This window comes from Triticum aestivum, chromosome 5B (assembly GCF_018294505.1).
Source record: "Triticum aestivum cultivar Chinese Spring chromosome 5B, IWGSC CS RefSeq v2.1, whole genome shotgun sequence".
NCBI lineage: Eukaryota > Viridiplantae > Streptophyta > Magnoliopsida > Poales > Poaceae > Triticum > Triticum aestivum.
Genome location: NC_057807.1, coordinates 657489394 through 657509493, shown reverse-complemented (window position 1 = coordinate 657509493; position 20100 = coordinate 657489394). Strand labels below are relative to the sequence as shown.

Sequence of the window (20100 nt, the reverse complement as noted above, 5' to 3'; positions counted from 1 at the left end):
ACTAAACACTTCCGTTTTCGGTCTAAGAGGGTACAAGGACACACTCTCCCCTCTTGTTGCAATGCATCTCCTAGATAGATCTTGCATGATCGTAGGATTTTTTTTGAAATTGCCACGTTCCCCAACATTCTTCATCATCCTTGCTGCCCCTTCGATGATGCGCGAGTAGTTTACCACAGACCTATGGGTCCGTAGTTAGTAGCTAGATGACTTCTTCTCTCTTTTTGATCTTCAATACAATGTTCTCCTTGGTGTTCTTGGAGATCTATTTGATGTAATGACCTTCTGCGGTGTGTTTGTTGGGATCCGATGAATTGTGAGTTTATTATCAGATCTATCCATGAATATTATTTGAGTGTTCTCTAAACTCTTTTATGCATGATTGTTATAGCCTCGTATTTCTTCTCCAATTTATTGGTTTAGTTTGGCCAACTAGATTGATTTTTCGTGGCATGGGAAGAGGTGCTTTGTGATGGGTTCAATCTTGCGGTGCTCAATCTCAATGACAGAAAGAGACATGACACACATATATCGTTGCTATTAAGGGTAAAAGGATGGGGTTTATTCATACACGAGTTTATCTTGTCTACATCGTGTCATCTTGTTTAAAGCATTACTCTGTTTTTTCATGAACTTAATACACTAGATGCATGCTAGATAGATGTATACGTGTGGAGTAATAGTACTAGATGCGGGCAGGAGTCGGTCTACTAATCTAGGATGTGATGCCCATATACATGATCATTGCCTTGGATATCGCCATAATTATTTGCTTTTCCATCAATTACCCAACAATAATTTATTTACCCACCGTATGCTATTTTCTCGAGAGAAGCCTCTAGTGAAAGCTATGCCCCACGGGTCTATTTTTTATCATATATTAAAACCAAAAATACCTTGCTGCATTTTTTGTATTTTTATTTTTGTTAGATCTATTTATCAAAACCTACACAATTTAATCTTTCTCAATACCGTTGAGGGATTGACAACCCCTCTACACGTTGGGTTGCAAGTATTTGTTGTTTGTGTGCATATGCTGTTGACATAGTGTTGCTTGGTTCTCCTACTGGATTGATAACCTTGGTTTCATAACCGAGGCAAATACTTATCTCTACTGTACTGCATCATCCTCTCGTCTTCGGAGAAATCCCAACGCAACTCACACGTAGCAACACCCGCACATTCCTCTCATTCCAAATGGTCCACGACACAAGCATGGTGAGTGAGGCCATGTCTTTTCTATGCGGGGTGTCGGCGTCGGTTCTACTTGCCCACCGATCCTTGATGGATCCCTTTGAATTCCGCGAGGAAGTGTCCATGTGTTCAGAGCGGAATTTCTCAATGACCGAGTCCCAAAGCCTTATGGTGTAGCGACACTTGAAAAAGAGATGTGACACGTGTTCTTGCACCCTCTTGCAAAAGGGGCAAAGGCCCTAAGTTGGGCACCCTCGTTTGGCCAACCTATCGGCGGTCCAAACTCTATCTTGAATAGACAACCAAGCATAGAAATTATCCTTGTGATTCCCAAACCATTTGATCCATGGGAGACAGGACCGTGCCTAGGAATTGCGCCTTTGTATGTAGAGGCCTCGGAGTAGTGCCCACTAACAGTGTGCTTCCACACAATGGCATCATCGAAGAACTCATCAAGATGGACGTCGTTCACAAGCATCGAAAAGGGTGAAAAATTGGCGGATGTGCTTGATGGAAACGATGGTGGAAGGGTTGATCTTGAGGATCCACACATTGTTCTTGAGGGCCTACGCGCCTTCCAATTCTTTCTCAAGGAAGCATCAAAGTTGAGCGAAGCAACATCCTTGGGCTTGCGCCCGAGGAGCCAAGGAGAGCCCAAAATATTTTGTTTCCATCGTTCCCCACGGTTATGGTTGTTGAGGAATAGAAAAAAAATTAGATCCACTTCATCACATAGATTTCCCATTCCAATCCACATCATGCTTGGCTCCATCCACTCGTAGCAAGGCCATCTCAAGCGCAAGGCACACACAAACTTGTTGGTGTTGAGGACCCCTAGGTCACCATATTCATGCGGCACACAAACGACCTCCCAATTCACCTTGCATTTTGCACCTGTCGTCCTATCTGAGCCGGATCAAAGGAAATCCCTTTCAAGTTTGTTGACATTATTTAGAGTACTTGGTGAAATAACAAGTGGTGTGATGAAGTAGACCGCTTGGAAGGTGACGATAGACTTGAGAAGGGGCGTGCATCCAATGGTGGTAATGTTTTGGCCTTCATAGGTGACCAACTTGCTCGCGACTTTATCCTCAAGTAATTGGAGATCCACCTTCTTGTGTTGCCAAACGGAGAGGTCAAGACCCAAGTATCTTATTGGTAAAGATGCTCTAGTTGCCGACAAGCTTTGAAGATTGTGCCCCAAGTTTAGGTAGTTGCACCAAATGGGCATGATGGAGCTCTTATGAAATTTGGTACATAGACCGGTGACCTCACCAAAACCTCTTAGTATGGTCGAAAGGTTGTCAATATCTCTTTTAATTGGAGCCATGACCGTCGCGTCATCCGCATATAGGAAGGTTCACACCATCACAGCCCTTCCACGAATCTTGTGGAGAAACCCCTTTCATGGTGCCAATTCTTCCAAGGAATATTGTTGTTTTCCTAATTAACGAGATACTCGAGTCACTTAAGAAAAATGGCACACCTTTAGAGGTATTCAGAGGAAAGGTTGTTGGTGTTGGCATCGTTGTTGTCAGTTATTATAAGCTAAATTATCTTTAGCGTGATGGGAAGTTATCAACTCTCATGGTGATCACCGATGATCTTTAGCATTTCATAATGAGTATGAGATTGGACCACTCGTCTTTGTAGAAAATTGGTTCCCATTTGGTTAAGTTGTAGAGGGAGCATATAATGCTTATTATCGGCGTTAGTTGCATTGTGCTTTCCCTTAATTGGAATTGACTTTATGCCCATTACATAATTTGTATAGAAAATGTAGAATGCTATTGGCATAATTATTTTTCCGCTAGAGCAGTGTTTCTAAGCAAACAAAAATGGCCACTTGTTCTTTTATAGTGCATACAGAGGAGAAAGGTTTGTGCTACCATATACTGGTCGTCAATAGTAAATGTGTGTATGGTCTTCGCTAAGTCATAGTTCTGAATTGTGTTTGCAACTTCAGATAGTGATTTTAGTATTACTATTTCTTACATGTTAGAAGGCACACATTATTTTTCTCATTTCATCTTTGCACATGAGTAATTATTATCTGTAATCAGATAGTGTAAGAAATGAAAGATTTATTTGTCTTAGAATCAAATGTTAAATATGCATGGTATCATATGTAATACACATATCCAAATTAAGATAAATTTGTTTGATCAGTGCAGAATTGCATATGTATATTTCCTTTTTTTATTCCGTGCCCATGCCAGAACTAATGCAGGAATATGTATTAAAACTAATGCGATGGTGCCTATGTCAAGTCTTGCAGTGGATTAAAAAGTTTACCATGTGAACTCATTTTTGTTTGTTGTATATAGTATAACCATTAATTTGTGTGCTCCATAGTCGTGGAGTAAATGAGTCAGGATGAAGTTTGAAAAGTTATCTTAGCCCGTATAAAGGTTAAGATTTTCCCTTTAATGTTTGAGCTTATAGGATATTTCCTATAGACGCCAAACGTTAATAGGGGGTGTGAGAGATAGAGGGTGAGACCGAGAGAGAGCGGGTGGGAGAGATGGAGGGTGGTAGACAAAGAGAGAAGTATGCACTGTATTCATATGTGTAATCGAAAAAAGGCCCGTGGCAACGCACGAACGTTCTCCTAGTTTGTTGTAGTGGATCAATGACAATGATAAAGAGATTGGGGGAAAAGGGTTCCCCTTGCCCACGACCTTGCTTGATTGTGGGGTGGTGTCGAGCTTGAAGAGGAAAGACGGAGTCTTGCACTTGTGAAGCTGGCCGGCAAGGTTTCGAATGAGTAATGGATTCAGATTCAGGTGGGGATCCTCATGCCCGAGTGATTGTTAAAAAAACACGATGGTGCATGTAAAACTCACCAGCGGATGAAATGAGACGACGTTCTTTGATTCTGCAGGTCTTTGTTGACTACTAATTTGGATGGTAATTGAATCTTTTTTGTGCGTCTGTACTGTACGAAAGTGATGTCCATTTTCTAATTATAAATGGGTGCCAAGACCGTGTACATCCCGTGGCCGGCAAACACCAGACCGGCGAGCAACAAAAAGTAGTCCACCGCCCGCGCCCACGGGCTCGCCGTCGGCCCCACGAAGCGGAGGTGGAAGAGCGCCGGCAGCACGAAGGAGAGCAGCGCGCACACCGTGCTCCCGACGAACGCGACGAAGTCCCCGAACGCCGGCACGAAGCACGCTATCGCGGCCAGCGCCGCCACCACCGCCACGCGGCTCAGGTGCAGCGCCGCCCGCTGGACCACGCCGCCGCAGCGCCTCCGCACCCACCCGCCCGGCGCCAGCAGCCGCGCCTCCACGATCTCGTGGATCGGGTACATCATCACCGCGAACGTCAGCGCCAGCCCGACGCACAGCACCACCTTCACGGCGGCGGTGGACCAGTTGTCCGGGAGGTTGAGGGTGACGATGTCCCGGGTGTCGTCGCCGTAGGCAAGGTAGCCGCAGACGCCGAAGCTGATGTAGACAATAGTGACCCCGACGATGGCCTGGAAGAGCACCGGCCGGAACCTGCCCCTGTTCGACATGGACGCCTCCAGCGCCAGCGTGAGGCAGAACCCCTCGAAGCAGAACACGGCGACGCCGCACGCGAACGGCACGCCCCAGAGGCCCGCGAACGCGCTCCGGCCGGCGAACGGCCGCCCGCGCTTGGCCAGGAGCTGGACGTCCTCCTTGACGACGGCGGCCACGGCCAGCACGGTGCAGGCGTCGGCGAGGATGCTGAAGGGCGCCAGCGCGGAGAGGGAGCGGACGAAGGAGAGCGCGACCTCGGCCGGCAGCAGGAGTGCCAGGACTACCGCGGGCGGCGAGAGGGCGGGGAGCACGGAGCTGAGGTTCTGGCCGATGAAGACGAGGTAGGCCACGCTGCCGCCGGTCTGGCCGATGATGATGATGGCCTCCGTGAAGTACCTACCGACGGGGCCGAAGCCTCGCTCGCCCAGATCCCCGTAGGTGTAGTTGCCGCCGTCGCCACGGTTCAGGCGCCGCTCATCTCCGAGTCCATCCTCCTCTGTTTCTTGCTCCCGCAGCTTGTCCCTGCAATCCAGCTTCAGAACGAACAACAACTAAATTCAACTGCGAATGCGTGACTAATCTTGATGAGGCTAATCGACTGAGCAGATCAAGCGGAATAATCAGTCACGGTATACTAAAACGAAGTGAAGCTTGTTCAATCCTATAAGAAATCCAAGAAATGATACTGAAACAGGGGGGCTGGATGTACTGGACCGGAGACGGAGCAAGTGTGTACTGACCAGGAGGAGCATGCAGTAGAAGGTGGCGGCGCCGGCGGCAGCGACGCCGAGGGCCCCGGCGAGCCACCCCGCGGCGCGGAAGGCGAAGGGCAGGCCGAGCACCCCGGTGCCGACGATGGACACGAGGATGTTCCCCAGCGTCTGCGCGGGCGTGGCGCCCCTCCCCTCCAGCAGCGGCACCTTCAGCTCCGGCGCCATGGAGTGGAGGGATGGTCCGACGGGCTAAGCAGCGAGCCAGTCTCGGAGCGGCAGCTTAAGATCGATCAATCAAAGCGCTGCTCAGCGCGAGAAGGCATGGCCGACGGTCTCGCGACGTTCCACCGGGTTCTTGGAGGAGAATGAGGATGGATCACTGGTGATGATGATGACGCGTCGCGTCGGTAGGTGGTGGCGTGTGTGGCGTTCGCGCTGGATGCTGTCGGGTTGCGTCGGGAAAACACATGGTGCACGGCGTGTAGGGTTTTCTAAGTGGTTTTGGTTGGGATGGATCTGATTTAGGTGGATGGATGGATCTGATCGTTTCAGATCGTCAACGATTTTTCCGGTGGAAAATGGGTTAATAATAGGCTGCGGAATCACACACGGCACACTTTCCTTTGTCATCTACGGGGTACGTGTGAACGAGCTAAAGATAGCCAGGTCAGAGTTTAATCTAGGACGCCGCTAACTGTCACACGTGTGGGCGTTAAGAAATCTGCCCACACGTCCTGTGTGGTGCTTAAGAGGACCAAACAACATGTTTGTATGTGGGCAAAATAACTAGCGCCCACACGCCTCTTTTTTCTCCTCCCGGCCTCTCTTACACGCGTGCGTGTGGGCGAAATAGATAACGCCCACACGCCCGGTACGTCAAGTCCGCACGCCCCACGTGACATTTTACCGCGCGCCCCGCAGTTGCCATGGGCCGGACCCCTCGTCCATGTTCGTTTAAGTGCAGTTGCCATGTCGCTAAACTACAGTTGCCATGTCGGACAACTACAGTTGCCATGTTTGCTCAACTGCAGTTGCCATCTTAGGTCAAAGTTCCAGATTGCCATTTTTCGGACAACTACAGCTGTTGCCATGTGTGGTCTGGTCTACTGCAGTTGTCATGATTTCAAAACTTTAGGAGTTGCCACCTACTAACACTAGGCAGTTGCCATGTAGCGCTACAAAAAAAGGCATAGCAAAAAACATGTTCGGGTAAAAGAGAGAGTTGCCATGTGCTCACAAGCACGCTAGGGCAGTTGCCATTTAAAAAAGAAAGAGTTGCCATCTGCTTACGTGCACGCTAGGGCAGTTTGCCATGTACCATGCCAAACATATGGCAACTGACATGTTCGGGTAAAAAAAAGCGAGTTGCCATCTGCTTGCAATCACACTAGGGCAGTTGCCATGTACACTGCAAAACGCATGGCAACTGGCAGCTTGAGTGTGGGAGAGGAGGCGGGCGTGTGGGCGAGATGGCAAACTGTCCACACACCAGCCCTTGTGCCTGACTGAAACTGGTGTGTGGGCGAACTGCTAAACGCCCACACATCGACCCCTCTGTGTGGTAAAACGGATGTGTGGGCGACCTCTCTCATACACCACACACGCGAGTTGTTCTACGTGACATACAAAATCAGCTAATTCCTGCTAAGATTCGTCCAGAAGTTACTGGACGATGATGGAGGCGTGTGGGTGAGTTGGCTAACGCCCACACGTGTGGGCGTTAACATTTCCGTTAATCTACAACCTTTTTTGAGAGCGGAAGGAAGATTGTATTACTCGGGTCCCAAATTACTTGTCTTACATTAGTTTAAGTACATACATATCTAGACAACAAATTACATGTTGTATTTGCTTAGATAAGGATGTATCCAAGCACTAAAATGTGTCTAAATATACAGTATGTATCTAGACAAATCCAAGATATGATCATTGTAATTACAAATTTTGACAACGGTCATCTGTACCTCCTCCTCGCAACCAGTGTGCGGTGTGAGGGGTACTTCGCCCATAGGCCACTAACTAGTGACTAGCTTTAGTCTGAGTTCTACTAATTGATATACTACTGGATGGCAGAAAAAGACATGGAACACCATCCTATAAGGAACTAATGATGGCAGGGCTCTGGACTCTTTGGAAGCACATGAATGGTATCACTTTTTATCATAAACAAAAGGGCATCCTTTACTGTATCACATGCTTCGAAGAGCATTTTGGTATGATCATACAAAAGAGCAAGACAAGCCTAAAGGAGGGCATGCAGCACTGGTTAGATACATAGCAAATATGCCCGTGCGTTGTAACGGGAGAAAAACTATTAGATTATGCACGTGCGATAGATTAAAAAAATTATGAACCAAATGCCAGGATGAGATAAGGACTTTTAGAATGTAATTTCATAAAGTATGTCTGGGTGATGTCATGACGAGATAAGGGACTTTTAAAAAGTCATTTTAAAAATAAAAAATGTGATGGTCTCATCACGACTTGATTTTCTAACGCGCCATAACGAAAAAAATGTCGGTGATAAAACTGCATTGATGAACACTGCATGAGCTAGACCGATGAGTGAGTGCCTTGCCTTGACCTAGCGTAGCGGTGTTTATAATAATTAGTAATGTGGTATAAAAAAATATAGCTGTGTATGAAGGCAAAATAGAAATTTAGTCATTTTTATACAAAAATTAACCCTTAGAAAGTTGTGTCAATTTTTGAGGGTTCAGCAGTGTACAAGACATGGAAAACTTTTTTTATCCAAATCGAGGGACTGAATACAATCATGAAGCGACCCCTACAGATCTCCTGCGACGGTTCATTATGTTCATTATTTATGGATCTGTTTTAATTTTTGTGAACATATTCCAAACTTTAATGGCCATTTTTTAAATTCCCTAATATGTTTTGAATACTGGATATTTTTAAAAAATCATGAACATTTTTTATTTCCTGAAAATTTATTTGAAACCGTGATAGTTTTTTATAATACGTGAACAATTTTTTGAAATCATGATCATTTTATGATTTTCCGAATGTTTTTTTAATTCACAAACAGTTTATAATTTTTCAAGACTTTTTTTGAAATATTTTTTTCTTGGAAATCACGAATAAATTTAAAGAAGAAAAAACTAAAATAGAAATAAGAACGTGAAAGGCAAAAAATGAAATAAAAGCAGGGGCGTTGCAACCTGCAAATGGGCCGGCCTATGTGTGAGGGAGGAGTAGGCGCGCTTGCGAGACGAAAAACAAGAGATAAAATGTGGGCAGGTGGAATCGAACCCTGGTCTCTGTAGTGGAAGCGTGCGGTTCTGGCCACTGCGCTGAGCTATCTTCATGTTATATAAGGGATCTCGGCTCATATAAACCCGAACCAACAGTACGATGCGTGAACCGTTTTTTGCCACTTACGGGTGGCATTGGTGGGTAAATTTTGCCAACTTCGAGGGTATTTTTTATGACGGACGACAGAAACCCAATTCTCTTTATTATTAGGTAAAGAATTGAACACGTTGGTTTGAGATAATTACCTCTAAATGAGAGGAATTTCACTTGGGCTAATAATTTGGATAACCCTACTTATGAGAAGCTAGATAGAGTTTTGATATGTCTAAACTGGGGAGATCCTTATCCCCTATGTGTAGTGCAAGCTTTAGAAAGAGAGAACTCTCACCATACCCCTATGATTCTGGATACTGGGAATAAGAATAAATATACTCCTTTGTTCAGATTTGAAAATGACTGGATGCTAAGGGAGGGATTTAGAGAATTTGTGACCAAAGTTTGGTCTGGCCACTTTGCTGGCATCCACATTGAGAGATGGCAGCAGCGATTATCGGTGTCAAAACTGGCGGATCTCGGGTAGGGGGTCTCGAACTGTGCGTCTAAGACTAATGGTAACAGGAGACTAGGGACATGATGTTTACCCAGGTTTGGGCCCTCTCGATGGAGGTAATACCCTACTTCCTGCTTGATTGATCTTGATGATATGAGTATTACAAGAGTTGATCTACCACGAGATCGTAGAGGCTAAACCCTAGGAGCTAGCCTATGATTATGATTGTTGTTCTTATCCTATGGACTAAACACTCCGGTTTATATAGACACCGGAGGGGGCTAGGGTTACACAGAGTCGGTTACAGAGAAGGAGATCTAATATCCGAATCGCCAGGCTTTCCTTCCACGCAAAGGAGAGTCCTATCCGGACACGTGACGAAGTCTTCAATCTTGTATCTTCATAGTCCAACAGTCCGGCCAAAGTATAGATACCCCCTTATACATGACTCCCTCAGTAGCCCCTGAACCAGGCTTCAATGACGATGAGTTTGGCGCGCAGATTGTCTTCGGCATTGCAAGGCGGGTTCCATCTCCGAATTCTCCGTAGAAGATTCCGAACACAAGGATCGTGTCCGACTCTGCAAAATAATTTCCACACACCACCGTAGAGAGCGCGATACTTTACAAATCCAATCTGCTGACAATTTTCCCAGCGTATTCTTACGCCGCGGCCTGGTTTAATACGAACCGTTTTCCTTAGCCTGCCACGACACGCCCTGCAAGGCTGTTTTATTGGCACGTCTTGTCGAAGCAGAGATCGTGTCCCCCTTATCGCAGGATTCTCATCAATACGGGTGTGGGTAACCCAACCACGCCTGTTGGTATGACTCCTTGTTTTTAGGCAAGTCCTAAACGGTTACGCTGAGGACGCTTGATATTCTCCCCCTTTATAGAGGGGCCGAGGCCTATCCCTTTCTTACCATGCTTGCGCCTTTCCGCATCTCGAGTTCCAACACCCGAAGCTCAAGCTTAGGTACTTCGGATCTTCAATCATGTCCGGATCCAACCTTCAAGGCCGGTGGATGACAGAGGAGGACATTGCGAAGCTCAGGGAGGCCAGATATCTGACCGCCGATGTCAAGCACAGGCTTCCTGCCCCAGGGTCAGAGTTTACCACAGCATGTTTAATCTACAACCTTTTTTGAGAGCGGAAGAAAGATTGTATTACCTCCATCCCAAATTACTTATCTTACATTACTTTAAATACATACATATCTAGACAACAAATTACCTATTGTATTTGCTTAGATAAGTATGTATCCAAACACTAAAATGTGTCTAAATATATAGTATGTATCTAGACAAATCCAAGACATGATCATTGTAATTACAAAATTTGACAACGGTCATCCCTACCTCCACTACTAGGGAAAAGGCTAGCAGCAACGCGAGTTTTTGGTGTATCAGTAGCGCTGGGTGGGGCGCTACTAATAAGGCGCTACAGCTAACATATAGCAGTAGCGCGTGGTCACTGGCGCTACTGCTACACAAGTGTAGCTGCAACGCGGTTACTGGGAGCACGCTACTGCTAGTAGCTCTAGCGCCCTTTGCAGCAACGCGCTACTGCTATGGAGGCGCTGTTGCTAACTTCTATACACTCGCTACTGCTAATTTAACAGGTTTTTTTGGGCATATTTGTTTTGTATTTGAACAGGCTTTATAGAAGAATCTTTAGCACATAGAAACGTCATCATTATACACATACAAATGCCTGCGAGACCACGAATATAATCATAGCATATACATACAAATAGTCTCATCATAATCATCATCCAACACAAAGTGGTCTCTCGTCATCATCTCGAAAATAGTGATACAAGTCCTTGATTACTTGCAAATACATCGTCATCCATCTAAACAATGGTATACGCGAGATGAGCTATCACTTTGAGTACATGAGTTCGTATCCCTCTCTCGCATTAGCGTGAACCTAAACTAACTACTGCCTGTCACTTGGAAACCGGAAATCGGCAACACCTGGGCCTGACACTCCGGCCACTCATCGTATATATACTCCTGGCGTAGCACTTCTTCGCCATCGATGATCTATGCACCTGCATCGACACATGAGTAGATGATATGCAACATATATAGTTGAGCAACAGAAAGAGACAGACTTGACAAAAATAGAAACAACATATCATAAGCATAAATAACAAAGTTCATCGTAACCAAAATGCCCTAACTAGAGTGATCTTCGCTAGTCGACGAGGAGGACGGTTTAATTACATCACAAATAAAGTTTCACTGCGCATAGCTCAAAGTTTTGTCATACAGAAAGTATGGACTAAACAGACACATTATCATATATCGACAATCACTCCAACATGCCGTGCCATCCATCGAGGTCAGGGAGATAGTCCCCGAGCTTAGCGAAAGGCTTCATGTCGAGACGCTGAGAGGCTATCCATGTTCGGACGTCTTCCCGCGACATTTGTCCTCCGTAGAACATCCCTGTTTTTTCGACGACCTCTTTCATGATGATTTGGGCAAGTTCGCGCTGGATGTTATAGAACTCAGCTCGAAGTCGATGATCCTCGATATCTCCTATGTCCTTTGCCCATTGCAGAATATGGGCATCGCCAGATCTAGGTGACATGTGAAGGTTCTGGTGATCCCGTTTGTACTCCAGCATGTGGTGTAGGACATAGAATCCATCATTAAGAGAATCGTTCGGTTGCTGGATGCAGCAGCTTCAGCCTCGCAAGCCTCCTTGAATATTTGAAACTGCTCTTCCGTGATTGTCGGATTATCCTTTACAATCTCGGAGTAGGGTTCCCCGTCATTGATCTTTGCTTTCACTCGATTTTTCCAGGCGGCCAACGCGTCGCTAAACTTGGTCATGGCCTGTTTGTTTATCTTCTTCATTGCCGGGTCCTCGTCTGGATCTTCATAATCCTTCTCATTCCGGCCCGGGAACAAGAATATCTGGTGAAACTTCTTTAGTTTGATTGCCGTAGTTTCTCATCTTCTGTAGTTTCTGTAGTTTCTCATCATTGATGGTGGCGGTTGTCCGTACAATGCAGCCTATTTGATTGCCGTAGCACACGCGCGCTTCCTCGGGCGTCTTTGGCTCAAAATTGCCGTTGTCCACCTCCGTGACCACCAGTCTAGTAGTCCTGAGTTTGTTAGGAACCCATTGCCTCTTTGCTTTCAGTTCTACACCAGCTCTGCTCCCCGAGGCAGCACCGGTCTCAGCGCCGGTCTCGATGCCAGTCTGAATCTCAGCGCCGATCTCAGTCTCAGCACCGGTCTACGTGTCGGTCTCAGTCCCCGATGCCACCGGTGGGCCCAGCAACAACATCGGTTGATCGTCGGTAAGTGTCACATCCCTAGCTTCTGGCAATGCACTAATGCTAGTATTTGGTGATGCATCATGTTTACTTTACAGAAAATTGAAATGGGGATGATTCAAAACCCCCAACACCACTTAAACCAACTAGGGTTACTAAATAAATTTCTCAATGACCCAGACTGCCCTTTGGAAATGTTCATGATTTCTGATAAAGGTGAAAACCTCTGCCAAAAATGATGAATATATTTATAGGTCATTTCTGGATTTTTGAGTTAAATCATAATGTATTTGAATTGCGGCATTTGAATTCTATATATATATTCAGATTGCTCCAAATATTCTGGAATAATTTGCGGGCCTTTGGAATAAACCAACTAGTGTCCACAATTTGTCTCGGGAGTTTTAAAAATGAATTAGCATTTTTACTAATTCAAAACAGAGCAATAAAAATAGAAAACAAAAGAGAAAGGAGAGAGAGGAAGGAAACTCACCTGGCGCAGCCCACCTGGCGGCCCAGCCCGCTGGCTCAGCCCACCTCCTCCCCCTCGTCGTCTACCTCTGCCTACTGGCAGAGGCGTGTCGCCCGTGCACGCACCGGACGCCACCTCCTGCTTCCACCTCATGCTTCCTCCCCGTCCCGACCGCGCCAAGCGGACGGCCACGACCCCCTGCACCTCTCCCCTCTTTCCCTGGAGCTCTTCCCCCTCCCTGGCTCTCCCCCCTCGTCGTTCCCCACCCCACCGAATGCGCCTGCCACCGCCGACTAGCATCACCCCGGCCATCATCTCTCCCTCGTCCCCTTGAGCAGCCCAGAAGCTCCACCTCGTCGCCTTAGTCCTCTCCGCCGAGCCACACGACCGGAAGGGCCCCGAAGCGCCGCCTCGACGCCTTCTTCCTCCTTGGTCGCCGGAGATCGCGCCCGCCGGCCCGACGACCCCAGGCCTTCCCCGAGCTCGCTGTGGCCCTCTTTCGACTCGCTGTAAGCTCCACCACCATTCCCCCTCCTCCCCGCGCTCGTTCCCGTACCCTAGCCACTCTTTTCACCGGAGCCGTGAGCTCCTCGCCGCCGGCGATGACACAGACGAGGCCAGGGCCACCGCAGCTCACTCCCGAGCACGACAACGTGCTCCACACCTCACCAGGAGCACGTAGAACACACCAGCACCTCCCCTAGTGCACTGCAACGCCGAAACGCTTGACACCCGAAATCCGGCAGCCGCAAAAGAGCTCGCCGCCGTTGACTCCGTCCACCCCCGCTCGAACCACGGACACCCACAGATGCACCTAGCTTCCCTCTTTCGAACGCGCCCTTTCGCGTGGCAAACGGTGGCCTGTAGGCGAAACCCGAGCCACTCCAGTGCGCCTCCGCCGTGTTTTGGTCGCCGCCGGCGAAACTCCGGCGTGCTGACGTGGCACCGTCATTAGGGGCTAATTACCCCACTAAATAACCGTCTCTCACACTGACAGCTGGGCCCCATGCCCTTAATTAATCTTAGTTTATTTCCTGTTATGTTTAACTAACCACAGAGGCCCCACGCATCAGTTTTGACCGTGCTGACGTGGGCGTTGACCGGACCCACCTGTCAGTGTCACTAACCAGCACTAGTCACTGACCAGTGGACCCCACTGGTCAGGTTTGACCTAGAGGCGCCCAGTTGACCTGCTGACATCAGGGTGATGTCATGCTGACGCACTATTTATTTTCTGGATTTATTTTAATTCAGAAAATTGCAGAAAATGTTTCAAACTTCAAAAATTCATAGTAATTCAACCGTAACTCCAAATCAAACAAATTATATATGAAAATTTATCAAAAAAATCCAATCTATCAATCTGTACTAGTTTCATGCATGTTTAAACAAGTTAACCTGCTGTTTAGTGCAGAACAAGATAAAGCACTAATAATGACCATGCATGAGCTTGAAACTTGAATCTTTGATTCAAAATGGTTCAAACCCATCTGGTTGTAGTTGCATCAGGCCAACACACTCATATTGCCATGTCATATCATGCATCATATTGTGCATTGCATTGATCGTGTTTCCTCTTTGTTTGCCGGTGTTGTTCCCCTCGGTAGACGTTATACCGACGTTGTGATCGTTGACACTGATGAAGACTCAATGCTATCTTCAAAAGTGCCAGGCAAGCAAAACCCCCTTGTTCATTGTGCTACAATCCTACTCTCTCGCTCCTGCTCTCTTTTATTGCATTAGGACAACAACGATTCATCTGTTACTTGCTGCGGTAGCTGAACCCCTTTATCCTTCGCATGACCTGTCATTGCCACAGTAAATAGATGAAACCCACTAGCATGAGTAGGAGTTGTTTGAGCCCTGTTGTGCCTACTCATTCATGCTTGTTTGTCATGCCTGCTACTGCTTAGAGTTGAGTCAGGTCTGATTCATCGGGGATGAATCAGAGGTGTGTGAACATGTCCTACTATGTGTGAGCTAAGTGTGTGAACACGATTTGGTAAAGGTATCGGTGAGAGGCCATGTAGGAGTACATGGTGGGTTGTCTCATTGAAGCCGTCCTCAGGAACTGAGTTCTGTGTTTGCGATCCCTGATTCAGCTACTACCATGCATTGGGCCCTGAAATATGACCCCGCTCGACTTCTTATTCACCCTTGTCCTCTGTCCAGGAGTTGTAAGTAGTTTCTGGTGTTTGTAGTATGCTGGAGGCCGTGCGCAGCGCTGACCGGAGGGGTGGGCTGTGATGCGGTAGGCACGTGGCCGGGTATACCGGGCGCCCGTTTGGTGTCACGGAACCCTGTTCACATTGTTTGGGGCTGTGAGCGAAACCCCGGCCGGATCTCCTCATGGATGGAACCTGAATAGGCGATAAACCTGGACTAGAGACTTGAGTGTTTAGGTAGGTCGTGGTCTACACCCACGTCGGCTTTCGCTTGAAGTCTGCCGAGCACATGTCGTGTGCAGACGCTAAGTGGTGGAAACATGTATGAAGAAGTACACCCCTGCAGGGTTAACATCATCTATTCGAATAGCCGTGTCCGCGGTAAAGGACTTCTGGGTTACTTATAACAGTTCATAGACAAGTGAAAGTGGATACTCTAAAATACGCAAGATAAGCGTGAGTGCTATGGATGGCGTTCTCGTGGGGAGACGAGAGCGGATCCATAGTGGTGTATTGGTTGGTGAATATGTGGACTTGTGCGCGCCACCTCAGAGGAGTTACTTGCAGTCGTAGTTCAGGATAGCCACCGAGTCAAAGCTGGCTTGCTGCAGTTAAACCCCACCATCCCCTTTGTTGATAATGATGCATATGTAGTTAGATCTGATGTAAGTCTTGCTGGGTACATTTGTACTCACGTTTGCCTATTTTATGTTTTTGCAGAGAGACTTCGGTCTCGTTAGTAGTTCCACGTGGACTTCGACGTTTAGCTTGATACCTCAGCTACGATCTTGTTCCCTCGGCAGGATCTGGTAGATAGTCAAGCTTCTTAGCCTTTTTCATTTGTAGATGTCTGTACTCAAACATGATAAGCTTCCGTTTGTGCTTGACTTGTATGCTCTGAATGTTGGGTCGTGAGACCCATGTTTGTAATATCTCTCTCCTTGGAGCCTACTGAATAAAATACTTGAGTTGTAGAGTCATGTTGTGATGCCATGTTGTATTTGCACATATCGAGCATATTGTGTGTATTTTATTGAAATGCTTGGTATGTGTGGGATCTGACTATCTAGTTGTTTATCCTTAGTAGCCTCTCTTACTGGGAAATGTCTCCTAGTGCTTCCACTGAGCCATGGTAGCTTGCTACTTCTCCGGAACACTTAGGCTGGCCGGCATGTGTCCTTCTTCGTTCCTGTGTCTGTCCCTTCGGGGAAATGTCACACGATGAATATCGGAGTCCTGTTAGGCCGCTACAGCCCGGTTCACCGGAGTCTTGCTAGCCCAGTGCTACAGCCTGGATTCACTCGCTGATGACCGACACGTTCGATGCTGGGTCATGGATGCCTGTCCCTGTAGGTTTGTGCCACTTTGGGTTTACGACTAGCCATGTCAGCCCGGGCTCCTTATCATATGGATGCTAGCGACACTATCATATACGTGTGCCAAAAGGCGCAAACGGTCCCGGGCAAAGGTAAGGCGACACCCGTGGGAATACCGTGCGTGAGGCCGCAAAGTGATATGAGGTGTTACATGCTAGATCGATGTGGCATTGAGTCGGGGTCCTGACAGTAAGGCTAAAATATTCGTCTGCCGCCAGGTAGACGTCGTCACAATCACCAAAACCCTGTCCTTCATCGTTGCTAGCCATGTTTCCTATGATTAAATCTAGTCAATTAATTCTAGACCTAATAAAATGAATAATGACATAAAAAAGGACTATTGTTTTGCAGGAATGTTGACTCCTTCCTGGTGCGGCACATCCTGGGCACTCGATATGTCCTAGTTTGTAGCACAAGTCATGCCGAAATTCACGGAAAATTTCGGCATGACCTTTGCTAAAAAGTGGACAAATCGAGAACCTGAAATTTGTCAGAACAAAAATGAATCAACATTCCGGCAAAACATAGGCCACTCAGCATCATTCCCTGGAAACAACAAAGCCACCTGGGCACAATCGAACAACTTCAATGAAAAGATATAACATGAGCAAACACTATTGAGGAATTTGCATATAACATGGCTACTTCAATGAAAAGATATAATCAACAATAATGGAATATGCAAATGAACATCAATGACATATAGCTACTGTTCTGTTTGACCAAGTTTTTGAAAAGAAAAACAATTCTATTTTTTGTTTATAGCTAAATGCCATAGCTAATGTTTTTTATTTATAGCTAAATACTTTTTTTTGTCTAAAGCTAAAAGTCTAGGCACTACATTTTCTCTAACCCTTTTGACCTCACCAGAATTTCCACAGCAAGACCTTAGTACCTACACCCAATTTCTTCAAAAATATTCAGGTCCATAGTCCAAATAATTCAAATTTCATTTGAATGAAATTTGGAACAAATTCAGGTCCGTAGTCAAAATATTTTTTTATAGCTAAGTGTTTTTTGTTTATACCCTCTGTTAATTTAAATCTAAATGCTACTATTATTTATATACCCTCTATTAGTTTAAAGCTAAATGGAATTACTTTTTAGGATTTTTCATAAAAATTGCCCTAGCTAATTTCCTAAAAAAATTGCAAATCATTTTTCCTAAATGCTATTAAATGCCTACTGCCCTAAAAAATCTAGGGTTCATATGAACACCTAGGGTTCATATGAACATCAACACAGTATCAACACACATATATAATTGCCCTAGCAGAGAGAAATAGGAGGGTAGGGACATGAGAGGCATAGCCTTATGGTCGGCAGCGAGGGCAGGCTCTGGCTCGGGCAGCAGTGGTGAGGTCGAGGGCGGCGGCGGAGAGCTCGAGGGAGGCGACAGTGAGGTCGACGACGACGGCCTCGGGCGGCGGCTGTGAGGTTGAGGGGGCGGCCTCGGGCGGCGGCGGTGTGGTCGAAGGCGGCGGGCGGCAGCGGTGTGGTCGAAGGCGGCCTCCGGCGGTGGTGGTGTGGTCGAGGGCGCGCGGCAGGGCAACAGCGGCGATGGAGCAGTTGGAGAATCGGGGGGAGTAGAGAGGGGGGGGGAAAGGACTTAGCGAAATTTTGAGTCAGGGCCGCCGGGATTTGAGTCAAACTAGCAGCAACGCGTTTTTAGGAAACACGCTATAGCTAAGATAGCTATAGCGTGTTCCAGAGAAACGTGATGCAGCTAACCCTTTCTGTTTTCTTTCTCTTTTTATTTTGTTTTCTTTACATTTTCTTTTTTTCATTTCTCCTTTTTCTATTTCTTTCATTTTCATTTACTTTTCTACTTATTTTTCTATTTATTTTCTTTTACATAGCAGTAGCGCTGTAAAGAAGAAACGCGCTGCTACAATGTTTTTAGCAGTAGCGTGCTTCTGGGAGAAGCGCTGCTACTATTCCTAGCCTACCGGCACCAGTGAGAGAATTTTAGTAGTAGCGCTTTTCTGTGGAGAAGCGCTACTGCTAAAACAATGATTGTAGCATGGTTTTGCAACAAGCGCTACTAAGTAGCGCTAGCGCCGAGTTTTGACCAACGCTACTGCTATACCTCTGTGTATAGCGTTTTCCCTAGTAGTGCTCCTCGCAACCAGAGTGCGGTGTGAGGGGTACTTCGCCCATAGGCCGCTAACTAGTGACTAGCTTTATTCCGAGTTCTACTAATCCCCGTAATCACAATCTCCCTATCATCTTGCAACAGGTACCCACTGGTAATAACCATTGGAGTTTTGTTTTTAATACTATAATTGAACATGCTGGTTTGAGAGAACTACCTCTAAATGGGAGGAATTTCATTTGGGCTAATAATTTGGATGACCCTACTTATGAGAAGCTAGATAGAGTTTTGATATGTCCAGACTGGGAAGATCATTATCCCCTATGTGTAGTGCAAGCTTTAGAAAGAGAGAACTCTCACCATACCCCTTTGATTCTGGATACTGGGGATAAGAATAAATATACTCCTTTGTTCAGGTTTGAAAATGCATGGATGCTAAGGGAGGGATTTAGAGAATTTGTGACCAAAGTTTGGTCTAGCCACTTTGCTGGCAGCCACATTGAGAGACGGCAGCAGAGACTGAGAGTGTTTAGGCAAAAAGTGAGAGGGTGGATCCTCAACGCTGATGCATGGTACATGAAAATTAAGATAGAAATCCTGACAAAGTTGGATAATATTGATAAAATGCTAAGATCTTTAGCTTAACTCCACGTAATAGGAATGAACGAAAAGAATTGAGAGCTCAGTTAGAAAAGATTATTAAAACAAGAGGAGATGAAGTGGCTTCAGAGATATAAAGATAGAGAGATCAAAGATGGTGACAGTAACACCAAATATTACCATGACAAAGCCAATGGAAGGAAGAGGAAAAACAAAACCTTTTATCTCATTTAGGAGGAAGGAGTGATTGAGGGAGATGATGAACTAATTAAATACATCACAAATTTCTACAAGAACTTGTTTGGCCAACCTCAACCTTCTACAATAAACTTAAACATTCAAGATGTGCCTCGGATCAATAGTGAATAGGCTGCAATACTAATTGAACCTTTTACCATGAAAAAATTGAATGAGGTAGTTGTTAACATGGAAAAAAATAAGAGTCTAGGTCCTGATGGATTACCTGTAGACTTTTATCAACAATTTTGGGATTTGGTAAAGTGGGATCTCGAGGGATTGCTTGATGGATTTCACTCTGGTACTTTAGATATAACAAGGCTAAACTATGGGACCATTACTTTGGTCCCAAAAGTTAAAGATGCTAAACAAATACAAAAATTTAGACCAATTTGTCTACTCAATGTGAGCTTTACGATCATTACAAAAGTGATGATGAATAGATTGAGCAAAGTCATTAAACCTATAATCTCTCCAACATAAACAACTTTTATTAGAGGAAGGTACATTATGGAGGGGGTTGTGGTACTTCATGAGGCTTTACACACTATTCAACATAAGAAGCAGAGTTCACTGCTTTTTAAAGTAGATTTTGAGAAAGCATATGATAAATTCAAA

At 46.0% G+C, this 20100-nt stretch overlaps 1 protein-coding gene across 1 annotated transcript; it reads right to left on the bottom strand.

Annotated features, from left to right (window-relative positions):
• Window positions 1-4047: 4047 nt before the first annotated feature.
• LOC123113953 (amino acid transporter ANT1) lies at window positions 4048-5882 on the bottom strand. Its single transcript, XM_044535293.1, has 2 exons — window positions 5444-5882; window positions 4048-5236 (listed from the first exon to the last, which is right to left on the bottom strand). The coding sequence occupies exons 1-2, from the start codon at window positions 5639-5641 to the stop codon at window positions 4157-4159; spliced, it is 1278 nt and encodes a 425-aa protein (XP_044391228.1). The 5' UTR covers window positions 5642-5882; the 3' UTR covers window positions 4048-4156.
• Between the last annotated feature and the right edge of the window lie 14218 nt (window positions 5883-20100).